Below are 22,216 nucleotides of genomic sequence, written 5' to 3' on the forward strand. Positions count from 1 at the left end.
TACCTTATACGTCTCACTTTTTTCTAAATACACTACACCCGTATATGTTACTGCAACTTATCACACACGTTTTGTGTGTCTTTGCACTCTTTATGCAGTACTTTAGGTCCTTAATTGCCTCACTGTCAGATGAGACAGGCTCTCCATCTGGGACGGGCCAAACGACTTGTTTTGGAGGTGTTCTTGTTCCCATCATGCGATGGGCCGGACGCCTCAAAGATTCGAACAATGTAACTGTTCTGAAAGTTTGAAGCGCCGCGTCGCCGGAGCAACGGCCAATCACATGACGCCATTCAGAAACACCGCCAGAGACCAAAACGACCTCTAGTTACATAAACACAATTTATGTAATAACGCTCTTAAATGCTCCAAAAATAAAAGAATGTTTAGAAATATCGTTAGGTATTATTGTACCACGGCAAAAAAAAAAAAAAAAAAAAAAAAAACAGTGCCGCTGCTGGTAGCTAAGCAACGACGGAATAAACATAAATAGATACAGTTTTCAATTCTCTGTGCTACTTTACTAGTACTACAACCCCCAACGAGCAAAAACGAGTTATAAATGTAAAAGTGGAGAACGAAGAGAGAAGGGGTGAGAAACATGTTTTGCACCCTCAAGTTTACTTACTAACGCTTCCCTCGCCCCCCCCCCCCCTTTTTTTCCCTTTCACCAACATGTTGTAACGGCCCAAGAGCCAACATGCATCCGAGTGAAGGGATTTCTTGAGCAGGCTAAATTCAACAAAGGAGAAATTGGCCTGCTCACAGCATCCGAGTTCTCGACGACAATGAGCTTTATCGTAATTCGTTTTATTCGGCGTCTTTCTTGGGAACTGAATGGGACTGTTGGTGACTTGCGGACATGAAGTTCCTCCTTCAAAGCACAATCAACTCTAGACGACGGGAATGCCAAATAGGTACAAGATGTTGTCAGTCCAAATGAGGCGTATACCCTTTAACTTAATTTGTGGACGAATTCTATCCAGGATTGTTTAGTTTCTGTGACATAAAATGAATCCAATTTTTTTTGTTTGGCAAGACTTGTTTTTATATAAAACAGCAAATAAACTATCATAATTGGCTATAAGTATCACGCTATTCTACGGGAAAATATAAGTCAAAGAAGCTTCAGACAGAAGTTGGCTTTGGCTAATGAGTGATGTAGCGAATATTTATACATGAATGATTAACTTTTTCTACCATTGTGAAGTACCCAAGGTTAGAAAAAAAAGTGTTTGATTATTGTATAATGCATTTAAAGCTAATATGACAATTGAAAATTTCTGGAGATTTTTCTTGTCAACAACTGCATAGAATTTAATTTGGACCTTGCCTGTCTCACACCTTTTCCAAACGATAATGCATTGGGACCAACAGTTCCGTATCTTATTACTAGATACCTGCAAAATTCGTGTTATTTTATGGCATCAGGATGAACTTTGCTTAGGTACTTCTACACAAATTGGTCTGTGTCTATCGTCCATTTTTGACCACAGTTACCCGGTAATCTACCGGCAACGACTATTGCATTGTTAATACTTTTTCCATCTCCGGGCAACGGCTATTGCTTTGATAACGCTTTCTTTATATCCTGGCAACGGTCATTGCATTGTTGATGCTTTCATCTCCTGGCAACGAATATTGAATAGTTGATGCTTTCTTCGTCTCCTATTGTTGATGTTTTCTTCGTCTCCTGGCTGCTATTGCATTGTTGATGCTGTCTTCGTGTACTGACAACGACTATTGCATTGTTGATGATTCCTTCATCTCCTGGCCACGAATATTGATTTGTTTTGCTTTCTACAACTCCTGGCAACTGCTTTTGCATTGTTGGTGTTTTCTTCATCTCTTGGCAATGTCTATCGCATTGCTGATGATTTCTTCATTTTCAGGAGTGGCAAATACATTTTAATGCGTTATTTACTTTCGGATCTTAATCCAGTAATTCTTTAATCATAGTTGCATGATATTGAAACAGTAGTCTAGGGGTTAAATAATTGCAAATTCGAAGACCCTAAAGAACTATTAAATCCAAGATGGTGGCCTTTTTTATTTCGGTTATCATAGTTCCAACGATAATCTTTTTCATGTTTTGATTTTGAAAATTAAATTAAGTTTATTTTATTTTCGTTTTGAGACGCGGTGATTTCGTACCCACGAGGGGAAAGAACCATCGGTAATGAATTAGAAGTTTGAGAAAGATCTGCCTGTACACTGCGGTAGCAAATCAGGAGTACATCAGCTAGTGGTTTTTAACAGGATTTTACATAATTCAACTTCAAACCGACAACATTTTATAGGCCAATTAATCATGATTTTGAATCAAAAAACTCAAATTAAAAATGTGTCGTAATTAAACATTTATAGGCTTTTCTTTCTTAAGTTTTAATCCCTTACCCTGCACCAAAGTATAAGATACTGTGACAAAACGTTTTGGTACGCAATCATAAACAACCCTATTACAGATAACAATTCAAAATAAAATAAAACATGCTATTCTTTTGGAGGAAAAATATTTCCCACGACTGATGGACAACTTTTAGTTGAATAACTTTGACTATTTACAGTGTAAAAAAAAATTACTTTACTTACTTAGCAAGTTATTAGCTTTAATTAGCATTTTTTTTAAATAACTTGCTACATTAGCAAAGTAATTTTTTTACCGTATTACTAGTCAAATTTATGCGATTAAAAATTGTTTGCCACGCAAGTCTTCCAAACAGTATTTTCCCCAAAAAATATAGCATGTATAACTTTATTTTTAAAGTTATACTTCTTTAGGCGCGTTATGAATAAAAATGAGAGTGACGTTTTGGGATACGCGCACACCATTCGACGAAATTTTCACAGAATGAAAAAAAAAAAAGTGCTTAATAAATTCTGCATACAAATAAAAATTATATTTGTGATTTTAAATATTATACTTACGTGACTGATAGTGAATACTGGTCCACATAATTAAAAACATTTATTGTGAACATTAGTGGTATAAATTGTGTTTATACACTTTTTGAAGTGTATTTTCAAGTTAATTTATGTAAGTGAAGCTATGTCCCTGTATGTATAATTTATTTGCATTATTATTTAATAAATAATTATAATTAATGTATTATACATATCCAGAATTTTATTGATTTTCATTATTAATTAATATTTATTTCAAATATTTTAATAAATTAAATTATTGATTTTATACACACGTTTATATTAATATTGAATACTGAGTATTTATTTACATTTTTTTAATTTGATTTAATTTATACGTTTCCATCCGTGTTTATAATATCACTCCAGTCATTTTATTATGTTATTTATATTAATTATTTTTATTAAAAATCAAAGATAGTTTTTTTTATTACGCAAAGTTATATCTTATAACGCGCATACACGAGCACACGAACTATTTTTCCTTGCACATTCACCGTGGAAAAGTTGGCCTGGTTGTCAGAAAGAAACCTAGCATAACTGCAGTGGTTTTTTTTATTATCAATAATAGGGTTTTTTATGATTGCGTAAAAAAACATTAAGCCACAGTATTAAATAATTTTTTGGGGATTTAAAAACGTTTAAAAAATGTTTATATATAACCTGAAAACTAGGACACTTTTATGATTTTTTTTTTATTTGTATTTACTGGCCTGTCAACTGTTCTCGGCTTGACGTTGAGTTGTGAGTTGTTTTTTTTCCGGGAGATAGCAGTAGTATGTATTGGGGGCTCCGAGCGAAGGTTCAAGGTTTTGGTGACGTGGTTCCGACCGCCATATTTAATTGTGTCGTCATGGCGGCGAAAATTTTCCACAAAATTCCTCAAAACTGACTCAGAAATCCTCAAAATGTCTAAAAATATTTTCCTCATTCGAGGGGAAACTTTCCAATTTTTAGGAAATATGAAAAAAAATGCCAGAGGCTTAAATCTCCTTAAAAGAATTAAATTCAAGCCATCCTGAGCCTGAATCATGACGTCTGAAATATTATTCAGAGTTCAGCTGTTTTAAGCGGGAATTGTTGGCAATTGTTTACTCTTCTTTTATACTTACATTTTTATTTAATTTTATTACAAATTCTTTCACAAAACCAAGCACTTTACATTCCCTTGAATGTAGCCTAGTTTTGTTTCTTTTGGCGAATTTTACATTTATAAATGTTTTCTTCATATATAACACTATCTCATATCGAAATTTTGTATTAACCAACTGTTTTCCTAACCTTCCAAAGTTATTTTCTTGACATTTCCAAGTTTCAGGTGCTCCCAAACCTTTTGCAACTCAGTGTTTTGTTTTTGTTGTATTATTTATTCTTCAACAATTTGTAAAATGATACAAGTCAAACTTGGACACGGTAGTTTAAATTTAAAAAAAAAAAATGCCATCATGACAGGTGTGTTCTTCTGCAACCGTAACTAGCGCGTAAAAGATCTGAGGAACATAATGTGGAGTTTAATTGAGCAGTATCCCTGGAAAGTGTGCACAAACATATGTACTTTTTTTTCTTTTTTTTTTCCCCATTTGAACAGTGGAGACCAAGATTTTTATCAGTTACCGATCCTGGACTGGCAGTTTTATCGGACCGGATAACGCGCACAGGCGATATTGGAATCGGCGGAATTGGAAAGAAAAAAAAAAACAATATTATCGGTTTGTGTGCCACGGGCCCAGCCTCTCTGTATCCAGATGCGATGGACAACAACGTGTCAGCCGATTAGAGAAGGGGGAGGGGGGCTGGTGGATTCCACACGCATCGTGACGCAAGGAATGCTTACGTTTCCACTTTCAAGCAATAACTCGGGGAGGCACGTATTCTGCGAGCGAGTCTTTCAGTACTCGGCAAAGATGTGTAACATCTAACCTCGGTAACGAGCAATGTGTAGAGCCCTGCAAAATTTGCGGTTTCGATGGCCTTCAGGATAGACTGCACATACCTCTGTACAATCGGGCAAATAACGCAAGTTCATTGGCTGCCGACTTGTAAGTCGTCTCAGCTGGTTTGTCTGTGATTAGATCCTTCTTTGGTTGAGGGTTTATAACTGGTTGAGATTCGTCCAGATGAACAGTAAGCCAATAGCAAAATTATCTAAGAGGTATATGTGTTTGAATTCTAGCCTATCACCAAATGAATCCGCGAATTTTGCAAATCTCTAGCCAATGAGTTCTAGTGTTATAAATACACTTATAATTCGAAACTTAGACACGAAAATTGAACGCTGAATCCTTTAAAATAATGCCGAGCGTGATAAATATATGAAAATTGTGTTTTCAACTACATTTCAAAACGTAAATCACTCGTAGTTTCCGCAATCGCCGCTAGAATTCGCGGTCGAATCAGCTACATCAGCTATCAAATCATTTCATTTGCAGACTGATATTTTAAACAATATAATGAAACGGCGCAAATAAAAAGTAAAAAAAACTAAACCCTGGTTTTGGACCTGATTTTCGACAAGAAAGAGTGTTAAAATATTGCCAGTGTTGTTGAAAAATTATTGAACTGTTAATACTATAAAAATTTTCCTTTGGCTTTGTGAACTTTGGTTCGCGCCATACGCCACAGTTGGCAGCACCGTGGTAACGCACTTCCGTTCCATTTCCTCGAAATTACTTCTACCAAATGACGTATTTCAAGAGATATAAGAAGAATGTAGTCAAATTAATCATTTTTATATTATTTTAGTAAGAAAATAAATACTGCCATATCTCATGAAACCATAAATGTTCTATAATAAAACATAGCATATTTTCACCTCGAACAATGGAGATTTTTTTAAACAGGGAAAACATTTTACTAATCGATATACCAGTTTTAGAGTTTACTTATTTCAAACAAACTCACACTCTCTCTTTATAATGTTTGTAGAGATATGTACTGTCTCTTTATAATATTTGTAGATATATGATAAAATACTGCTATTAAGATTTGAGTCTTGCACACGTATGCAACTAAAGTATTCCGTGTCACGTAACTTGTCTCAAATTTGACATTTATCAAAAGTAATACCAGGGTCTGCTTATCCTTTCTGCCACTGTTGTTCAGTTGACAGTGTTCATAAAGAAACATAATGTGATACTTTGAAATGACAGTTGGGAAATGGGTTCCACTTGTACTACTTTCAAGAACTGTCAAATGTGAAGTAGGTACAATACACAGACTATACCACACATGAAAGTCTTTTAAATAAAAAAAAAAAAAAGATGTTCTTAAGCAACAATTATTATTTTAACAATCTGTTTTAATTGTTTCAGTGCACTTTTAAAAGTAATTGTGATACAAACATAGATAACGTGATTACCAAGTTATATTATCTGCACTGGTATTTGACAAGCAGTAATTAGATTTTTTGTATAGTTTGTTTATGAAACCAGTATTAAAAGCAATCGTAGTTCTTCGATTTGCTGATCATTTGAATTCAAAATTATAGCTGGCAAACTAATCGAACAGATTTTAATCCTAGGAATTTTGTAAATTCCTGCAATTTTTTCCTGAAAGACTACATACCTCTAAAGTTCAATGATAAGAACAAACATTAACGTAACTTACATTGACGACGCAAGTCATATTGCCTATTTCTTTCTGCGACGTCCCAGACACTATTTCACCTTTCACTCACCCCATCACTTTATAAACTTTTCAAGAAAGAAAAATGTGACCTGAATAACAACCAGAAATGTGAAGCGTTGCGGCCAAAGTGATCTAAGTGCCAAAAAAAAAAACAATTTCATGGGGAAGTGGGAAAAACTCTTTGGTAACTCGAGTTTCTGGCACATCTTTAATTATCTAACTCCTTGCTATTGAACTATAAGGAATCTTTGCACGAACTTCGATCAGAGTGCTCTGCATGAACGAATGTTTATAGATCACCTTCCATAAAAAAATACATATTTAATTTTTTTTTTTGCCTTTAGATTACTTTGCCCCGCAACATTCCACATACGTAGAAAATACGTGCAGTATGCACGGAAAGATAAATTTAACCTACATTTGCATGTACGCGACATATACTCGCTTTCTCACACTGCATAGATGAGAGAAATACAGCCGGGAAACAAACACGCAGCGTAGAAGAAGAAGAAGAAGAAGAAGAAGAAGAAGAATATAAAAATAAGCCCGTGGCGGTGAAATGCGACCACTATAAAAACGTTACATATTTCAGTGTGCTGCCCCGCCTCCGTTTACGTGCGCAACTTTGCAGAACTTTAACATACGTTTTCTTAAAGCTCGCCCAGAATGCTGAATACACACCAGCATTATTAAAAGCATAAGAAAGTGGGTTAGTATGTTAAAGGTTAAGGGGCCCGCCTACCCAGCAGGGGATTATTTATAATAGTGAGGCAGCATGATAAGTTCTACATTCGCTGGTACTTCTAGTGCAGTATCGCCTCTAAGCGCAAGACTGTGGACTGGCGCGCAGTCTTTACGTCGTGCACAGGGCAATTGTGAGAACTGAGTGGCAGCCTTGAACATTGTATGGCAGGGAAATAAATGTATAGGTGAACTGCAAGTCATTTGAGTGCTTTCAAGAATATCTACCTAAAAATGATTCTGAGAAAGTCCATTTTTAGTAATTTCCACTCTACTAAAGGTACCGTTTAAAAACGAAAATTGAGAAACCGGACTAATAATCCGAACTCAACGTATTCATGAACGCTTTTCGTAAAGAGGCACCAATCAGATGACTTGGGCAATTTTTAAATCTGTTTTTAGTTTTGTCACTTTTAAACGTAAAAATATTGCCTAGAATTTGAAAACACGTTTGTAGTACTTACTTTTATTTGCTTTCATTTTTGAATCTAGATTTCTATATAGCCGGTAGGGTGAAGTCCCTGCCACATTCGCCCGGTCGCGTCTCTCTGATGTATCGGAGCTGATGGTGCAGATGCGGATATACCATTTGATTGGTTCACGTGACCTATGACGTCAAATGATGTTGGAACAGTCGCGTGAAACGGATCTGTCAGACCAGAGTTGGCGAACTTGAACTTACGAAGTCAAACAGGTCAGTCAGCGCCATCTGTGTCTGACGTCATGAACAATATTCTCCAGTGAGAAGCATGTAGAGTATACATATGATCACGTGCATCAGATGCATCAGACAAGTGAATGTGAATGTGGCACGTTGCTACAGAAAATCCATCAGAAAGAACAGTCGGACAGCACCACCAGACAGATCAGACAGACGCGACTGCTTGAACGTGGCAGGACCTTCAGTTGAGGCAATGAAGTCATCAGAGCGTAACGAAAAGTAACGCAACGAAATAAAAAGTTACAAGCTGCGCATTACTGAATTTTAAAAACACCAAACGTACACATAATATGTAATATTGCACTGTACTATAACTAAACTTAAGTCCCTCGAATCTCGAATTTATGTATCATATTTTAACTATCAAGTTACTTTTCCAAAACACAAATGACAGCATTAACGCTACCTGCAGCACCGTTAGTGAGCTGACATGGAACTACAGCCAGTCTGTGAAGTTTAAAATCTATACTACACGTGGCAGACACGTACACATTTTTCATTTTTCAAAGCGATACTTTAGTTATAGCAGGTAGAGTAATATCAGAATCACAGGGTAACGGAAGTAAGTAGGTAACAGAGTTAACTAATATTGCTCGATGGCACGGAGTTTTGAAAAAATAAAATTTGGATTGAAACATTCACAGAGCAACATTTCTTGAAAATGTCTGATTACGAATAGCATTTAAGACCTATTGCATTCTTCTATAAAAGATTCGTTTCATGGTTTCGTCTTGAACATGTATTTTTTAACAGTGAAAAAAGGCTATGTATCAAAAATTCCAAACCTAGTATTGTAAGTGGTATAGGAAGTCATTTTCTTAATACTACAGCATAAAATGACAAGGTCACCGCTGAAGTCCCATACAGGCGCGATACTGACGCAAACACTGCAAGAAAGCTCGGTGCCTGGCACGTAGAGGCGAGGAGGATTGTGATGCACGAGCCATTGTCGCCCTTAGCATTCCTGCGCTTTTAGAGCTCGTGCGCGCAGTCAGGCAGCCTCCTTAAGAGAATCCGGGTTTGAACCTCAAGCTCAGAATTGAGCAGTTAGGACCTTTATCATTACTGACTCACACCAGATAATTATATGATAAGGTGTTTGAATTACTTGTTTGTTGTGTTTCAGGTCAGTCCTGATTACCTCTCAAAATGGAACAGTATCGGTCAAATGCGGAGGATATACTCATCGAAGTCGCGAGTTCCATGATGTTAACGGACATGATATTCCCCTACAACCTGAGCAACGAGACCTCGCACCACGACGCGGACTGCGTCACCACCAACGATCCCACCGAGTACTCCCCGTACACGGAGCGACCCGAGACCTACATCGTTCCCCTTCTCTTCACCATCATCTTCATCGTCGGCTTCCTGGGTAACGGCACGCTGGTGTTCATCTTCGTGAGGCACCGCAACATGCGCACCGTGCCCAACACGTACATCTTCAGCCTGGCGCTGGGAGACCTCCTGGTCATCATCACCTGCGTGCCCGTCACCTCCACCATATACACGGTCGAGTCGTGGCCCTACGGCGCCGTCGTCTGCAAGCTCTCCGAGTACTTCAAGGACGTGTCCATCGCGGTGTCTGTGTTCACGCTCACCGCGCTCAGCGCCGAGAGGTACTGCGTCATCGTCAACCCCATCCGCCGGCACGTCGGTGGCGGCCACGTCACGGCCAAGCCCGTGACGCTCGTCGTCGCCGTGGGGATATGGGTCCTGGCGGTGGTCTTCGCTCTGCCGTCGGTCCTGTTCTCCGACCTTGAGAGCCGTCTGGTAGGCGGGAACCACACTATCGTGTTCTGCACGCCTTTCCCGCACGACTATGGCATGATCTACCGCCAAGCGATCGTGATGTTCAAGTTCCTGGCGTACTACGCGATCCCTCTGATCGTCATCGCGTTCTTCTATGTGCTGATGGCTCGCCACCTGGAGCTCAGCACGAGAAACATGCCCGGCGAGCTCCAGGGCCAGTCGATGCAGGTGCAAGGGCGGAAGAAGGTCGCCAAGATGGTGCTCGCTTTCGTGTTCATCTTCATCGCCTGCTTCCTCCCCTACCACACATTCTCCCTGTGGTTCCACTTCTGCCCGACGTCGGAGCAAGACTATGATGACTACTGGCACGTATTCCGCATCATCGGCTTCTGCCTGAGCTTCATCAACTCGTGCATCAACCCGGTGGCGCTGTACTGCGTCAGCAGTACTTTCAGAAGGTACTTCAACAGGTACCTCTTCTGCTGCTGTGTGGGTCCCGCTGGTAAACATGCATTCATGAGACATGGGAACGGCAGCAGTAGAGTCGGGGAGACATCTTCACACAGCATGATACACCTGAACAGTACTTTAAAGCACCACAGCCACCAACTGGATTACACAACGAACAACACAGCCCTCTTTAATTTCGAAAAGACTTGAGAGTGGCAGTTTGGGTCACCGGGAATCTTGAACAAACACAACAGTGAGCATGGGAGCAAAACCGGGGCCCATAACGCTAGATCACGCCAAATGACTGTAACATTTATTACGTAGCTGTATGAATTTTAAAGGAATGGAGAAAATGCCAGGTACAGTGAATTCTATCGTTCTGCATTCTGCACTCTGACACCAGTCGAGTCGCCGGTGTTCATATTTTTCCGGGTCGCTCTCAGCCTCCAGGTTGCATTACTGCACTGCCGGCATTTTAAATTCCTTTTAGAGTTTATTGTTACTGCTAATTTTATTTTCAGTACAAAGTTTCATATTTTATAGTGTGTTTCACATTCCAAGGATAAAATTTTGTAACGATTTTTTGAAGAACAACAATCATTGGTACTTTTTTCTATTCAGCAGCGTATTACAACTTGTATAAATACCATTCTACTGTCCTTACAATAATTTTCTTAAGTGTTCCTGTTAAAACTATATTGACGTTCAATAATCCGGCAAAACCACTAATCCAACATGGCGTTGTTCCCAAACCTGCCGAGTTAAAGACTATATATCTTTGCTTAGCAAATACCAGCTTTGTAAAAAGGCCTATATCTGAGTGTGTTGTGAGGTCCTGAGTTATGTTAAGATTATGTTAAGATATTTTATATGGAAAACTAAATATATTGGATAAAATTTGTAAATAATTATATTATTATTATTTAAAAAAAAAACATAATATTTATACCTGTTATAGAAAAAATATCATTGCAAATTGCAAATAGAAAGAACATTATCAAACTTTCTATTACTTTGGAAATGTTGCTGTTTTAAATTAATTAGTAAGAAGAGATTAAATTTTGTAGTGTTTTGAACTTATAGAGATATGTTTACGGTAAAAATTAGAAACTTAAATATTTTAATAAATACGTACTTATCATCGAAGTGAATAATTTTTTTTCAGTGAATTAAAAAATATTAATTTGTGAATTTTTTTTATCAAGTTTGAATTAACATAATGAAACTACTTAGGTAATTAATGCATTGTGCACTGGTGCTTTGCATGTAGCTCTAGAAAAGACACAGTAATACTGAAATAGATATTTTATCATAAACACTACAACAGTGAAATATTTAGTAATTACTAAAAACAGTGTCCTAAAGCTAGTCATACTTAGAATAAAATTTTTACTAAATAAATATTAATGAATCTGATTTTATATTTTGTAAATGTAAATCACCAAATCTACCACAACTGGGGATTATTTATGACGCTTGCAAGTCATCCTTGTCCGTGAACTCTGTATAGACACACATGTAATGAAATGTATGGTTGTACTGTTCTTGCACATAATCATAACATCAATGTGAATTAATTGTTTATGTGTACTGCTATACATTTTATATTATGACAGGTTAAGATTATTTAATACAGAATTATATGTACATATTTGTAAATTTTTGAAGAACTAATGATGTTCTATATGAAACATGCTTGTACAAAAACTGTGAAAAATTATGTAGGCTAAAGATTGGAAACTATGTTATGTTATTTATATATGTAGCTTCATGTATTATGAGTGTGTAACAGCCTGAGTGAGATTAACTATAAATAAAGCTACCGCTATGGATGTATAAACATGATAACATTAAGTAAAGATTTTGACAATGTAAAAAATATGAATCATCTGTATTAGCCAACAAAAATATGTACTGTGTGTGAATCATACAATTTGCCATTTAGGCAGGGATTTGCATATGTAATAAAGAATATATGATTTCTATCATGTTATAAAAAGGCTACTAGGATACTTACCATAATTTGGTTCTAACAAAGCTGACAAAATAGTTTCACATACATAAGAGATAAATAGGAATAATTTTTTATTAGAGTATTGTATTTTAAAGAGAAGTATCCTTATATAGAAGGAAGTAACTTTAATTATTAAAAAAAAATTATTGGTGGAAACCTTTTGTTCAAAAAGACACACATAATTATAACACAATTTACTATACTATAACTACTGTAAATTATTTCTTTGCTAAATACTGTATAGAATATCAACATTTGTTACGAGTAATTTAATTGATATAATTAGGACAAATTTAACATGCTTTGCATACATCTTTATTATTCCCACTACTTATTTCAGTGCTGCCAACATATATAAGTCCTTAGACCTAAAAATTATATTTCCTTACATTATTAAGGCCAAAGCATTGTGAATACAGAACGAATACACATATTCTCTCAATCAGCTATGTTTAGCTTAAATTTTTTTTTTAATCTTTAAAGGTATTAAATATATTATGTTTAATGTCAAGTGAAAAATTAAGGACCTTACTAAGTAAAAAAAAAAAAAAAAACTAAGTGGGCATTTATTAAAAGCGTGTCTATTACTTATAGCATTTATAATCAATCAATCAAAAACCTAATTTGTGCACAACTTATTAAATTTATTTTACTAGTATTCTAAAATAATTTCAGAAGATAAAGAGCTATTGTCTTGAAATCATAATAAATGATTCCCTAGAGCAAATTATCTTGCAAATTTTATCCATGCGGGTTAAAGGTTTTGCCTATCTCTCTGCACCTCCTCCATTCCCAGTGTACTTACCACTACACAAAAACTGTCAACTCTTAACACTAAATTGTAACCTTACAAGCAGAATATCCAAATTGTGAGTGAACTTCAATGCTTTATGCATGGATGAGTCAGTTGGGCTGCAACATTTAAATACACAGTAAAGACCCTGTTCAGATTGAGAATTTTTTTTTTATTAGTAATAATGTCAAACTAATAACAAATAAGCCAAGGCAGTAATACATACTTGAAATCTCTAAAATTTCTAGATTTAAAAAAAAACTTCTTTGATATAACTGAACAAGTGGAATATTAACATCTTAACTAAAGGAATTTTGAATCAGATTTTGTATGGAAAGCTGTTGTGGTGAAGACACTTTGCAGTCATAATATTGTATATAAATGATAAATAAAGTTAAAAAAAAAAAATGCTGTCATATAAATGTTTGCTCTCTATAGAGTTACAGTTGTATAGAAATTTTTAAACATGAGATTTATATATTTTTATTGACTATATTGTTTGTATTGTTATATTTATTTTTATTTGTAAAACAATCTACATGTGTTTTGTCAAAGTTTGAAACATTCCAGAAAAAAATGTTTATGACTGTGATTCAGGTGTATTAAATGTTATTTTTAATAGAGAGATCTTTAAGTATATAACCACAAGATAGCCCTTGTGATGAATTGTGTAAATTATGAAAATGTAATAGATGTTATATTACTAAAACCTTTGTACAAAAATCCCTTGTTACTTTTGATATGAAACATGAAAATATTTGTTTTTAATACTGTACCTATGTCAATAATAATGTGTAATATTAAGACCATATTTGTCAAGATTTTGTTTTTACTAATTTATGACTTGAATAGTTTGGAAAGGTCTTGCAGAAATTTTTTAAACGTGAACATGTTACAGAATTCAAATTCCACATCTCATATTAAATTAACATTTTTATAAGTAGAATAAATGCTCACATATTATACAATCCATGGGAGTAAAAAAAAAAATACAAATTTTAAGATGCACCCAAAACTAAATATTACATTTATTCAAAGTTGCCATGTTTTAGTTACTATCATTCATTGAATTTTACTTTCAGTGGTATCACAAAATATGAGTAGAATTGTATACCTCCTAGAAAAACCTTTAATGTACAGATAAACAAAAGTTGGGTGCTGCCAAAGTTACCAGTCAATCAGAGTACAAATTATCAAACAAGATCAAAATCAGTTTCTTACATGTAAGATTTATAATAATCCTTCAACTCAGACATTTTGTTATTCTAAAACATATTTTAGTTTTATTTGACTGTAGTAAACTGCTGGCCAAGATTGGTCAGAAAACAGTGGCAATGACAAAAATGTTTCACTTTTATAAACAAAACAAAAAGTACACTGATATTCAAGGTTACCTAATACTAATAATAATCACTTAAAAACACAGCTATCAAGTTTTTGTAGCACAGCACTTAAATAACAAGCTCTAATTTTTCATATCTACAACGTAACTTTCACGAAATAAAAACTTCAATAACATTAATATGTTTGTTAATTTTATACGGTTTAAAAATCAGTTTTACACAGAAGCTCAAGGTGACAGAAGTCCACTATTCACAAATCCTTTTTTACATGCTTCAATAGGTAATTTTCTTCGTGTAACATCTGAATATTTTTTAATTAAAAAAAAAAAAAAACAGGTTAAAAGTGTGACATAAAGGTATAAAGTAACGAACAAAGAAGCTTAAGCCATTAAAAACTACAAAAATAGTGGTTTGAAAATTGCAGCAAGTATCTTTGTTGCATCACTGGATACGTGTCACTACGCAACAGGTTCTGATTTTGATTCCTAAATGTAAAGTTAAAAAAATCCCAAAGTTACACAAAGGCTAAAGTATTCAGGCATGTTCAAAAAATCTGTGGTTTATAGGTTTCCCTCAAGGTGACGGTTCGTCCAAGATTTTAATGGGCTCCAAACCACATGGGTACCGACTCAACTCTCATAAATTTGAAAGATACCAATATCCTCACCACGAGCATGACATGCTAGTGATCACTACCACCTAGGAAGCTATAAATAACTTACTTCGCTTACAAATAATGGTCTGATCGTTTTTGCATGGTTATTCTTTTTAGGAGTTGAAAAATTCACAGTGTTGCATATGAGTTCCAACACTTTTTTTTTCTGGAAAAATCCTACCAAAAATAACTAAATCTGAAGGTAAATTAAATGTACCAGCTTTTTTTTTCATAAAATAAAAAATGGAAGGCAGATGTTGAAAAATATCACTCCAAGCAATGTGTGATGGTATAGAAGTATAACCTATCGACAATAGCTAGATGATTATTAACAACAACATCATGTTATTGCCACCTGAGATAGGGCCAAACAGACTTAAAGGACTTGGTGTCAAGAAGTTGGATGAGAGCAGTCGGTACCATGCCCTGGGTACCGACATACCAGTCATACCCAGTACTCAGCCTCAGTGATTGGTTAGTTGAAATGTGGAGGGAAATGGAGCAGTGTTGGAATTAAAGGTTGGTGAAGAAATAGAATCACCCTGAGAAAAACCCCAAGCACTACGGCAGCAATCTGCATCAGAGTTAAAAAGAAGAAGAAAAAAAAACACCTGACTCCCTAGGGATTGGCACTGCACATAGGACTTAAGTACCAGTGAGACAACCATACAAGTGCTGTCAGTTATGAGCACGTACACTGATATTTCATATTCTCCTTAGTCCACCTAGTACTATTAAATTCACTTGCGAATAATATAAGGTCTCAGAAATTCATGTAGGTTCTTAACTATTGGAAAGAATGTTGATTGGATTTACAATAATTACATGATACAACCAACCATCCTCTTGAAAAAAAATTTTCAAACTGTGTATTTATACTAATTACATATTTTTTTATAAAGAATATTCTCAAATCCCGGAGAAAATGTTTCATTAGATGAAAATCACTTTATGGGCCTTGTGTGAAGACATGTTGAATCACCATGAACTTGAAACCATTGTGACTCTACTTTCTCGGCAAAGCGAACTCAAATACTACATAAATCTGAGTTCAAAAAAAATAAAAAGTGGCAAAGAAGAAGTAAACATTTATTTTTTAGGCTCTTACTTCACCTACATTCCCACACTTCCCCCCTCCCCTTAAAACCAACGCTGGTTCTCTGTTCTCATATATTTTTTTTAGCATTTTTGAATTTTTTTTCCATGACAAACGGTGCAAAACTGCAATTGTGTATGTCCAAAAAATTGTATTAAATCAATTAGTACCAATTGTTCACCTCGGAACCCTTCACAAGCAGCGTCTAGACGGGGCAAGTACCCGACATTATTTCAAGCCTGGCCTCATAGCTCAGGATTGGACACACTCGACAGGTGCTAAGAGTCGTGCCTCAATAACAGGGTCAGTAGTTGGTACCCGGAGCATTACACAGAATTTCATTTCGGAGTGATATATAACCTTTTTTCGTGCTGTTTACTTTCACATTCTTTCCTTTCGTTAGTGGGAATGACAGATTTATTTTTAGGATTTCATAATATTTCAAGTGGGGAGGGGTATATACCCCATCCTCCCCTCATCCCCCCTGTGTAAGCCCCTGGTTGGAACATACCTGACTTACATTTGTTTATAGTGGGAACATACTAATATAGTACATTCCAACTAACATAAACACTTTTGAATTAATGCTCAATAAACAAAACTAAGAAATGAACTTTTTTTTAACAGACTATGCTTAATTTAAAGTTTATGCTGACTCCCACAAGATGATTCCAAGATGTTCAGATTGGCTGGAATGTACTATAAGTCGTGGTTTTTTTTTGTGGTCTCCATTTTTATTTTTATCTGCACAGCAGCATAAAGGTGTTTGAGACTCAAGATACAGATGGAGCATCCACTATGCAGATGAAGTGAGGGTGCAGAAACAGTAGGAGTTCCATTATATGTTCCACCCCTGTTGTTTGTAACAAAGATAAGCAGGTACCTTATTTTAAATGGAGCTGTGCCTTACGACAATCAACGTTCGTATGAAGGTAAGATAGCTGGTCAGCTGGCTGTGTAAACCAAACTTGAACATGGTATTTCATAGAGGTAATCCTTACAAATGTTAATGTTTCTACAACACTTTTCCAATGTAATGGTGTTATTCGTAAGTACACTATTTTTTTTATGACATATTTTTTATTCCTCCAACCTCATTTTGAATACATTCGAAACTGATGCCTGTAATGGTTTAAATGGCCCCATGGTAGTCACAGTGAATTTGTTTTCTATTTTTGTCTAAACTAAAATTTAAAAAAAATATATATTATTTTTTTCTATAAGAGAAAGATCATTAAGAACTTATTTAATACTCTGCCAGTAAGTTCAAAGTTTGTACCTGCAGTAATGAAAACCTGCATTCATCACTGACAAATCAAAATGCTTATTTGTTAGCTGCAGCCTGAAATGAACTAGGTAGGTAAGTCAACTGTTCATCGAAATAAGTATGTTTGACCCTAGTATGAAGCAGTAAGCAACATGGAAGATTGCTGTCCTGATGAAAAGAGTATCATTTATAAGCCAAAAAAATTTTAAAAAAATTGTCATTTTGAGAAAAAATAAAATGGTTGTATAATTTTTTAGGTACTTATGTAGTTTAGAGGATTTTTAAAAAAAAAATTTGTAAGTTACCTAAAAATCATTTTATTCAACTGCTGGAATTATGAATTTTGTGGTTTCATTGCAAAGAATTGTAGTACGGTATGTTTTTTTTATACTTTTTTTGTTTTTCATATTCTAAAGGTGTGTTTTGATCCTAACCTTTTTACAATATGCATGACCATACACATAAAGGCAATACAATTACCGTTATTCATGTTTCTGGTACACATGTGATTAATATTAGTGTGTATTGCAAACACTTATTTCTGAGATTTTTAGATTCATAAATAAGGTGTTCATTGTAGTAGGTTTTCCAAGGAATGTCAGTTCCTGAATCCTATCCTGCTCGCTGCAAATTAATTTTATCCACCTTTTAAACAGGAGATTTTTTTTTAGATCTCTTTGACTTGTTAATTTTTTTTTTTTGCATTGAAATTGCTTGCTATGATTCCTCCTCAAAGCCTGACCATAGGCAAGTATTAAGCAGTTCCACCATTTCATCAAAGGTAAAGGTTAGGTCTGGTCAGCATACCTGTGAATACATTACACGCATCACTAAATCCCAAATCAAAGCACATTTTTCAGTTCTAACACGATCCATAAATAAATAAAATTTTGGATTGGCTATGAACAAGAAACAAGTTGTGTGATTGGATAAACTAAACAAGAGAATAACTGATTAAATATATCACAATAGTCGAAACCTCTAACCAAATCTAAAAATATAAGAAAGAAAGGGATTCAAAGGAAGAATGAAGTATATAATCATGGTTTTATCATAAATCTTCACTAGTGTACTTCCTGGAGCAAAGTGGAATGAGCTTGGAAGCATTTTATCTCTTATTTGTATGGCCCACATGGTGGCGCAGATATGCGTTGGCCCTGCATTAGTATTCCTACTTCAGTTCTTATTTAAATTATGTACTTTTTAGGAATTCTTTATCTTCTAAATTTATATCCTTGTGTGGATGGTACTCTTGTAAAACGAGGCTTTGTTAACGGAATAAGCAAGCAACATTAGAAGTACTCAGAAATAATTTTTTTCCGGAAATATTTTGTCGGTACCTAAAGCCGTTTCACTTCAAATTTACAATTTTTTTAAACAACAAAAGAGAAAAAAAAAATTCATAATGAGATTTTACACTGCACTAACGTCTTGACAGCACAAGTTTATTAGAATAAAATTCAAACATTCTAAGCGCTTTAAAACACACCATACAAATACAAGTATACGACGTTTATTTACACTTCGCCATATGACCACAGTGATACCAATATTAAACTGGTTTTTCATGTATTTTAACCGTAGAGTGACCTAAATGTTAGTTTTTTTTACATTACAGTATTTACACATATGATCGAAAAAACTACTTGTCTAAAACAGTGTAAAGTATTGAATTCTCACATGCATATTTTAAAAAGAAAAAAATATATTACTTTTTGGTTCGCGAACTTTAGTTTCCAACCAAATTGGTATTGATTATACGCTCCCCTCTGAGGATTTTGAAAGGGGGAATCGCTCCCCTGTTTGCGTCCCCCTTGATACAGTCCTTCGCTGAAGTAATTGGACCCCGTGTTTTGTGTAGGGGTTGGACGTGGTTGGTTACGGATTTTAGAGAAATAATTCTGCCGGCAAACCTGAGAAGTGAAACTGTAGCGTGAAATGCAGAAGAATATATTTGGGTAATTTCAAGGTACTGTACAAATTTATCCAAACTGCTTCAGTTAGCAAGGTCAAAATTTATTTTGAAATGGTATATTTTTCATGTGACTATTAATATATTGGCTCCCGTCGTTATACTTTTGTTAGTTTAAAGTACGCTTAAGGTTTTTTTATTTTTATCTTTCATATTAATTATAATGCCTTGTAAAAATTAAGACTTGATTTACCCAAAAAAAGGCCTGGGACATTTCCAAGCACTTTATTGTTAAAGGTACCTACCTAATGTATTTCAGTTCATGTAAAGTCGGTGGCTTACGTTTGTTAGTAAACAATCATCGCAATGTGACCAAAAGCCGGTATTTAGGTTCTGAATATTTTAAGTGACGTTACGTAAAATTTGTAGCATAATTAAATAACGTAAAATGATTTTTTTTTCTTTGGAAGCTAAAAGTATTTTATTAATTTTCGTTATTGTCTATTTGGTTTACTAGTCTCATGATAATGCATATATGTACACCTATAAATACAACCGTACCTACTAGTGATGTGTCGTTCGTGAACGACTCGTTCAGAACAAACGAAATCATGTGATTCGTTCGAGTCGTTCCCGATGTATAGAATCAATCGGTTCTTTGAGAGTCGATTCCGTAAAAGCAGAATGTGAACACGAGTCAGAAGAACGAAATTGCGAAAGAACAATTCATGACGGGAGTCGGAGTAATCAGTAATCGCTGCGTGAGTTTGCGTGTACACAATAGCAAACGATACTTGATAAAATAAAACAGTTTAGCATGAAAAGTATCTACACTTGACAATGTCAACGGTTAAGTAGTAGTTATAATTTATTTTTCACATACACAAACACAACATTTAAAGAAAAAAAAATTAAGTTTTTGCTTATATCTTTATTAAATGAAAAATTATAAATATATAAATAAAAATAACATAAAAAACCTTTTATTTTAGACAAAATCATAATATTAAAATTGTCATCAGCTGTCGAACTTATATCAATATTGATGTAATTTTGCGAACACTTGCTAATATATCATTATCTAATGTAATTATATCTGACATGTTTAACTCGGTAAGTCGACCTCCTGGTCGGATAACTTAAGGTACAAATTTTGATTCTCTGCCGAGTCGAGAGAATTTTTCATTTTAGAAAAATTCGCCTCTCGGATCCAGAACTGGGGATTGCGATATCCTTTCTCGGAAGGCAATAGTAAGCCATCACACAATCAACCTGCCACGAAAAACTATACACCTCTGCTTCTCGCCACAACGTTTGCTGGGATAATCATGCTCGGACACAAGTGTAAAAAATCATCAATGCGATTATGTATGCAAAGCAAATACTCCTGAATTGTATGAATGTATCATTGCAGGAAACATTTGCAGTGATCAGAATCAATATTTTTGTAACTGTCACAAATTCAAATACACAGGAGTTTCTTTACTCACACAGAATCAGTTTTTTTCCATATAAAGACTTGTCTTCATTTTGACTGCCAGAGTTGGACAAACACACTTAATATGTCTACATCACTGTCACTGACAGTTAAATGTTTTTTCTTTTGTTTCTGAATCTGCATATAAAAGTAACAGCAATTTTTTTTATAACCTTATTGTTTTGATGCATCATATCTGCTACCAGCATTCAATTAAGTGATTACGGGGAAACCATGGAAAAGAAAGAAAAAAAACAGGTTGGATTAAAGTTGGGAGGTTTTCATTATTGAACCAAGGCTCATTGCATGCTAACTACTTGTCAATATAACTTGTAATACTTATGAAGATGTATAATGAATGATGAATAATTCTTCACTAGTAGGCTTTCTACTTTACTGCTCAGAGATGATTGATTTGGTGCAGTGGTAAGACCCTATACTTGCATTGTGGAGGACCCGGATTCTAGTTACAGAGCCGCCATTCTGATTTCAGTTGTCCTTTGTTTCCTGAAATCACTCAAGGCATATGCTGGGAGAGTTCCTTGGGGTGTACGTATGTCCCGTTCAAGACATTGACGTGACAACGTCTAATAAATCGATGAACGCCGGCTGCACGCACGAAAAAGTGTCCCACTACGGATGTCCCACTACGGATGTGTTCTGTTTGCTCATTGTACGCATGCGTGGCATCTCTCTTCATGCTCATTGTACGCATGCGTGGCATCTCTCTTCCACTCGATTGGAACAACCATCGATTTGACTTTTCAATCATATTTTCGTCGTTTGAATTATTAATATTATGTAATTTAAGGATCGTCCACCGATTTTCAGCACAATCGGTACGGTTATTTAAAAGTAATGTTGAAAATTCAAATACGTTTTGAACCAACAATGGTGTTTTACAGTTACACATAATAATCAAAATTACACCAGGGATCTTTTGAACAATGTTTTAAAAAATATTGTAACACATTATAAATAAGTTTGGGATGTGTATTTGTTATAAAATCATGTTAATATTATACCTCTACTGTGAACAAAGTTTTTATAAATATATATATAACATTTGAAATTACATTACCTTAGTATGGCCTCGTGGGCGTGTGGTTAGCGTACTTATCTCTTAAACTAAAGGTTGTCGGTTGGAAACCCGGCAGCTGCGAAAATTTTTTGTACTTGTAAAAATAAATATGGCGCACGCAACATTTCAAAAGTAATAATTATATTTGAATTAATGAATGCAAATAAAAGTAAATTTATTAATTCAATTGCACATTTCATTTCACTCCTTTGTATCCATGCAAAATAGTAATAATTCATTAAAAATGATTCAATTTTATTCATAAAAGTATGCAGAGGTAGATTTTATCATGCAAAAGATTGAAAAATTAAAAAAAATTCTTCCTCAAAGAATATAATATTTTTAATGCCTAAATGGTTTGG

General features: G+C 34.9%; 2 protein-coding genes across 5 annotated transcripts in view; both read left to right on the plus strand.

The window, feature by feature from the left end:
* The window catches only part of LOC134542940 (neuropeptide CCHamide-1 receptor-like), a 953,117-nt gene extending 939,271 nt beyond the window's left edge, over positions 1 to 13,846 (plus strand). For both annotated transcript variants that reach the window (XM_063387552.1, XM_063387553.1), the window contains one exon: positions 9,141 to 13,846. In XM_063387552.1, the coding sequence (XP_063243622.1) occupies positions 9,164 to 10,426 (1,263 nt within the window). In that variant the 5' untranslated portion in view covers positions 9,141 to 9,163 and the 3' untranslated portion in view covers positions 10,427 to 13,846. The remainder of the gene's footprint in view (positions 1 to 9,140) is intronic.
* A 5,357-nt stretch (positions 13,847 to 19,203) lies between these two features.
* Positions 19,204 to 22,216, plus strand: part of LOC134543327 (zinc finger protein 583-like) — a 34,626-nt gene continuing 31,613 nt past the window's right edge. The window contains exon 1 of one of the 3 annotated variants that reach the window (XM_063388278.1): positions 19,204 to 19,353. The gene's annotated coding sequence lies outside the window, so the exon portion shown is untranslated. Of the gene's footprint in view, positions 19,354 to 19,879; positions 20,146 to 22,216 lie in introns of those variants that run through there. The other 2 variants (XM_063388275.1, XM_063388276.1) reach the window with 2 other exon arrangements.

Source organism: Bacillus rossius, assembly GCF_032445375.1.
Source record: "Bacillus rossius redtenbacheri isolate Brsri chromosome 9 unlocalized genomic scaffold, Brsri_v3 Brsri_v3_scf9_2, whole genome shotgun sequence".
Lineage (NCBI taxonomy): Eukaryota > Metazoa > Arthropoda > Insecta > Phasmatodea > Bacillidae > Bacillus > Bacillus rossius.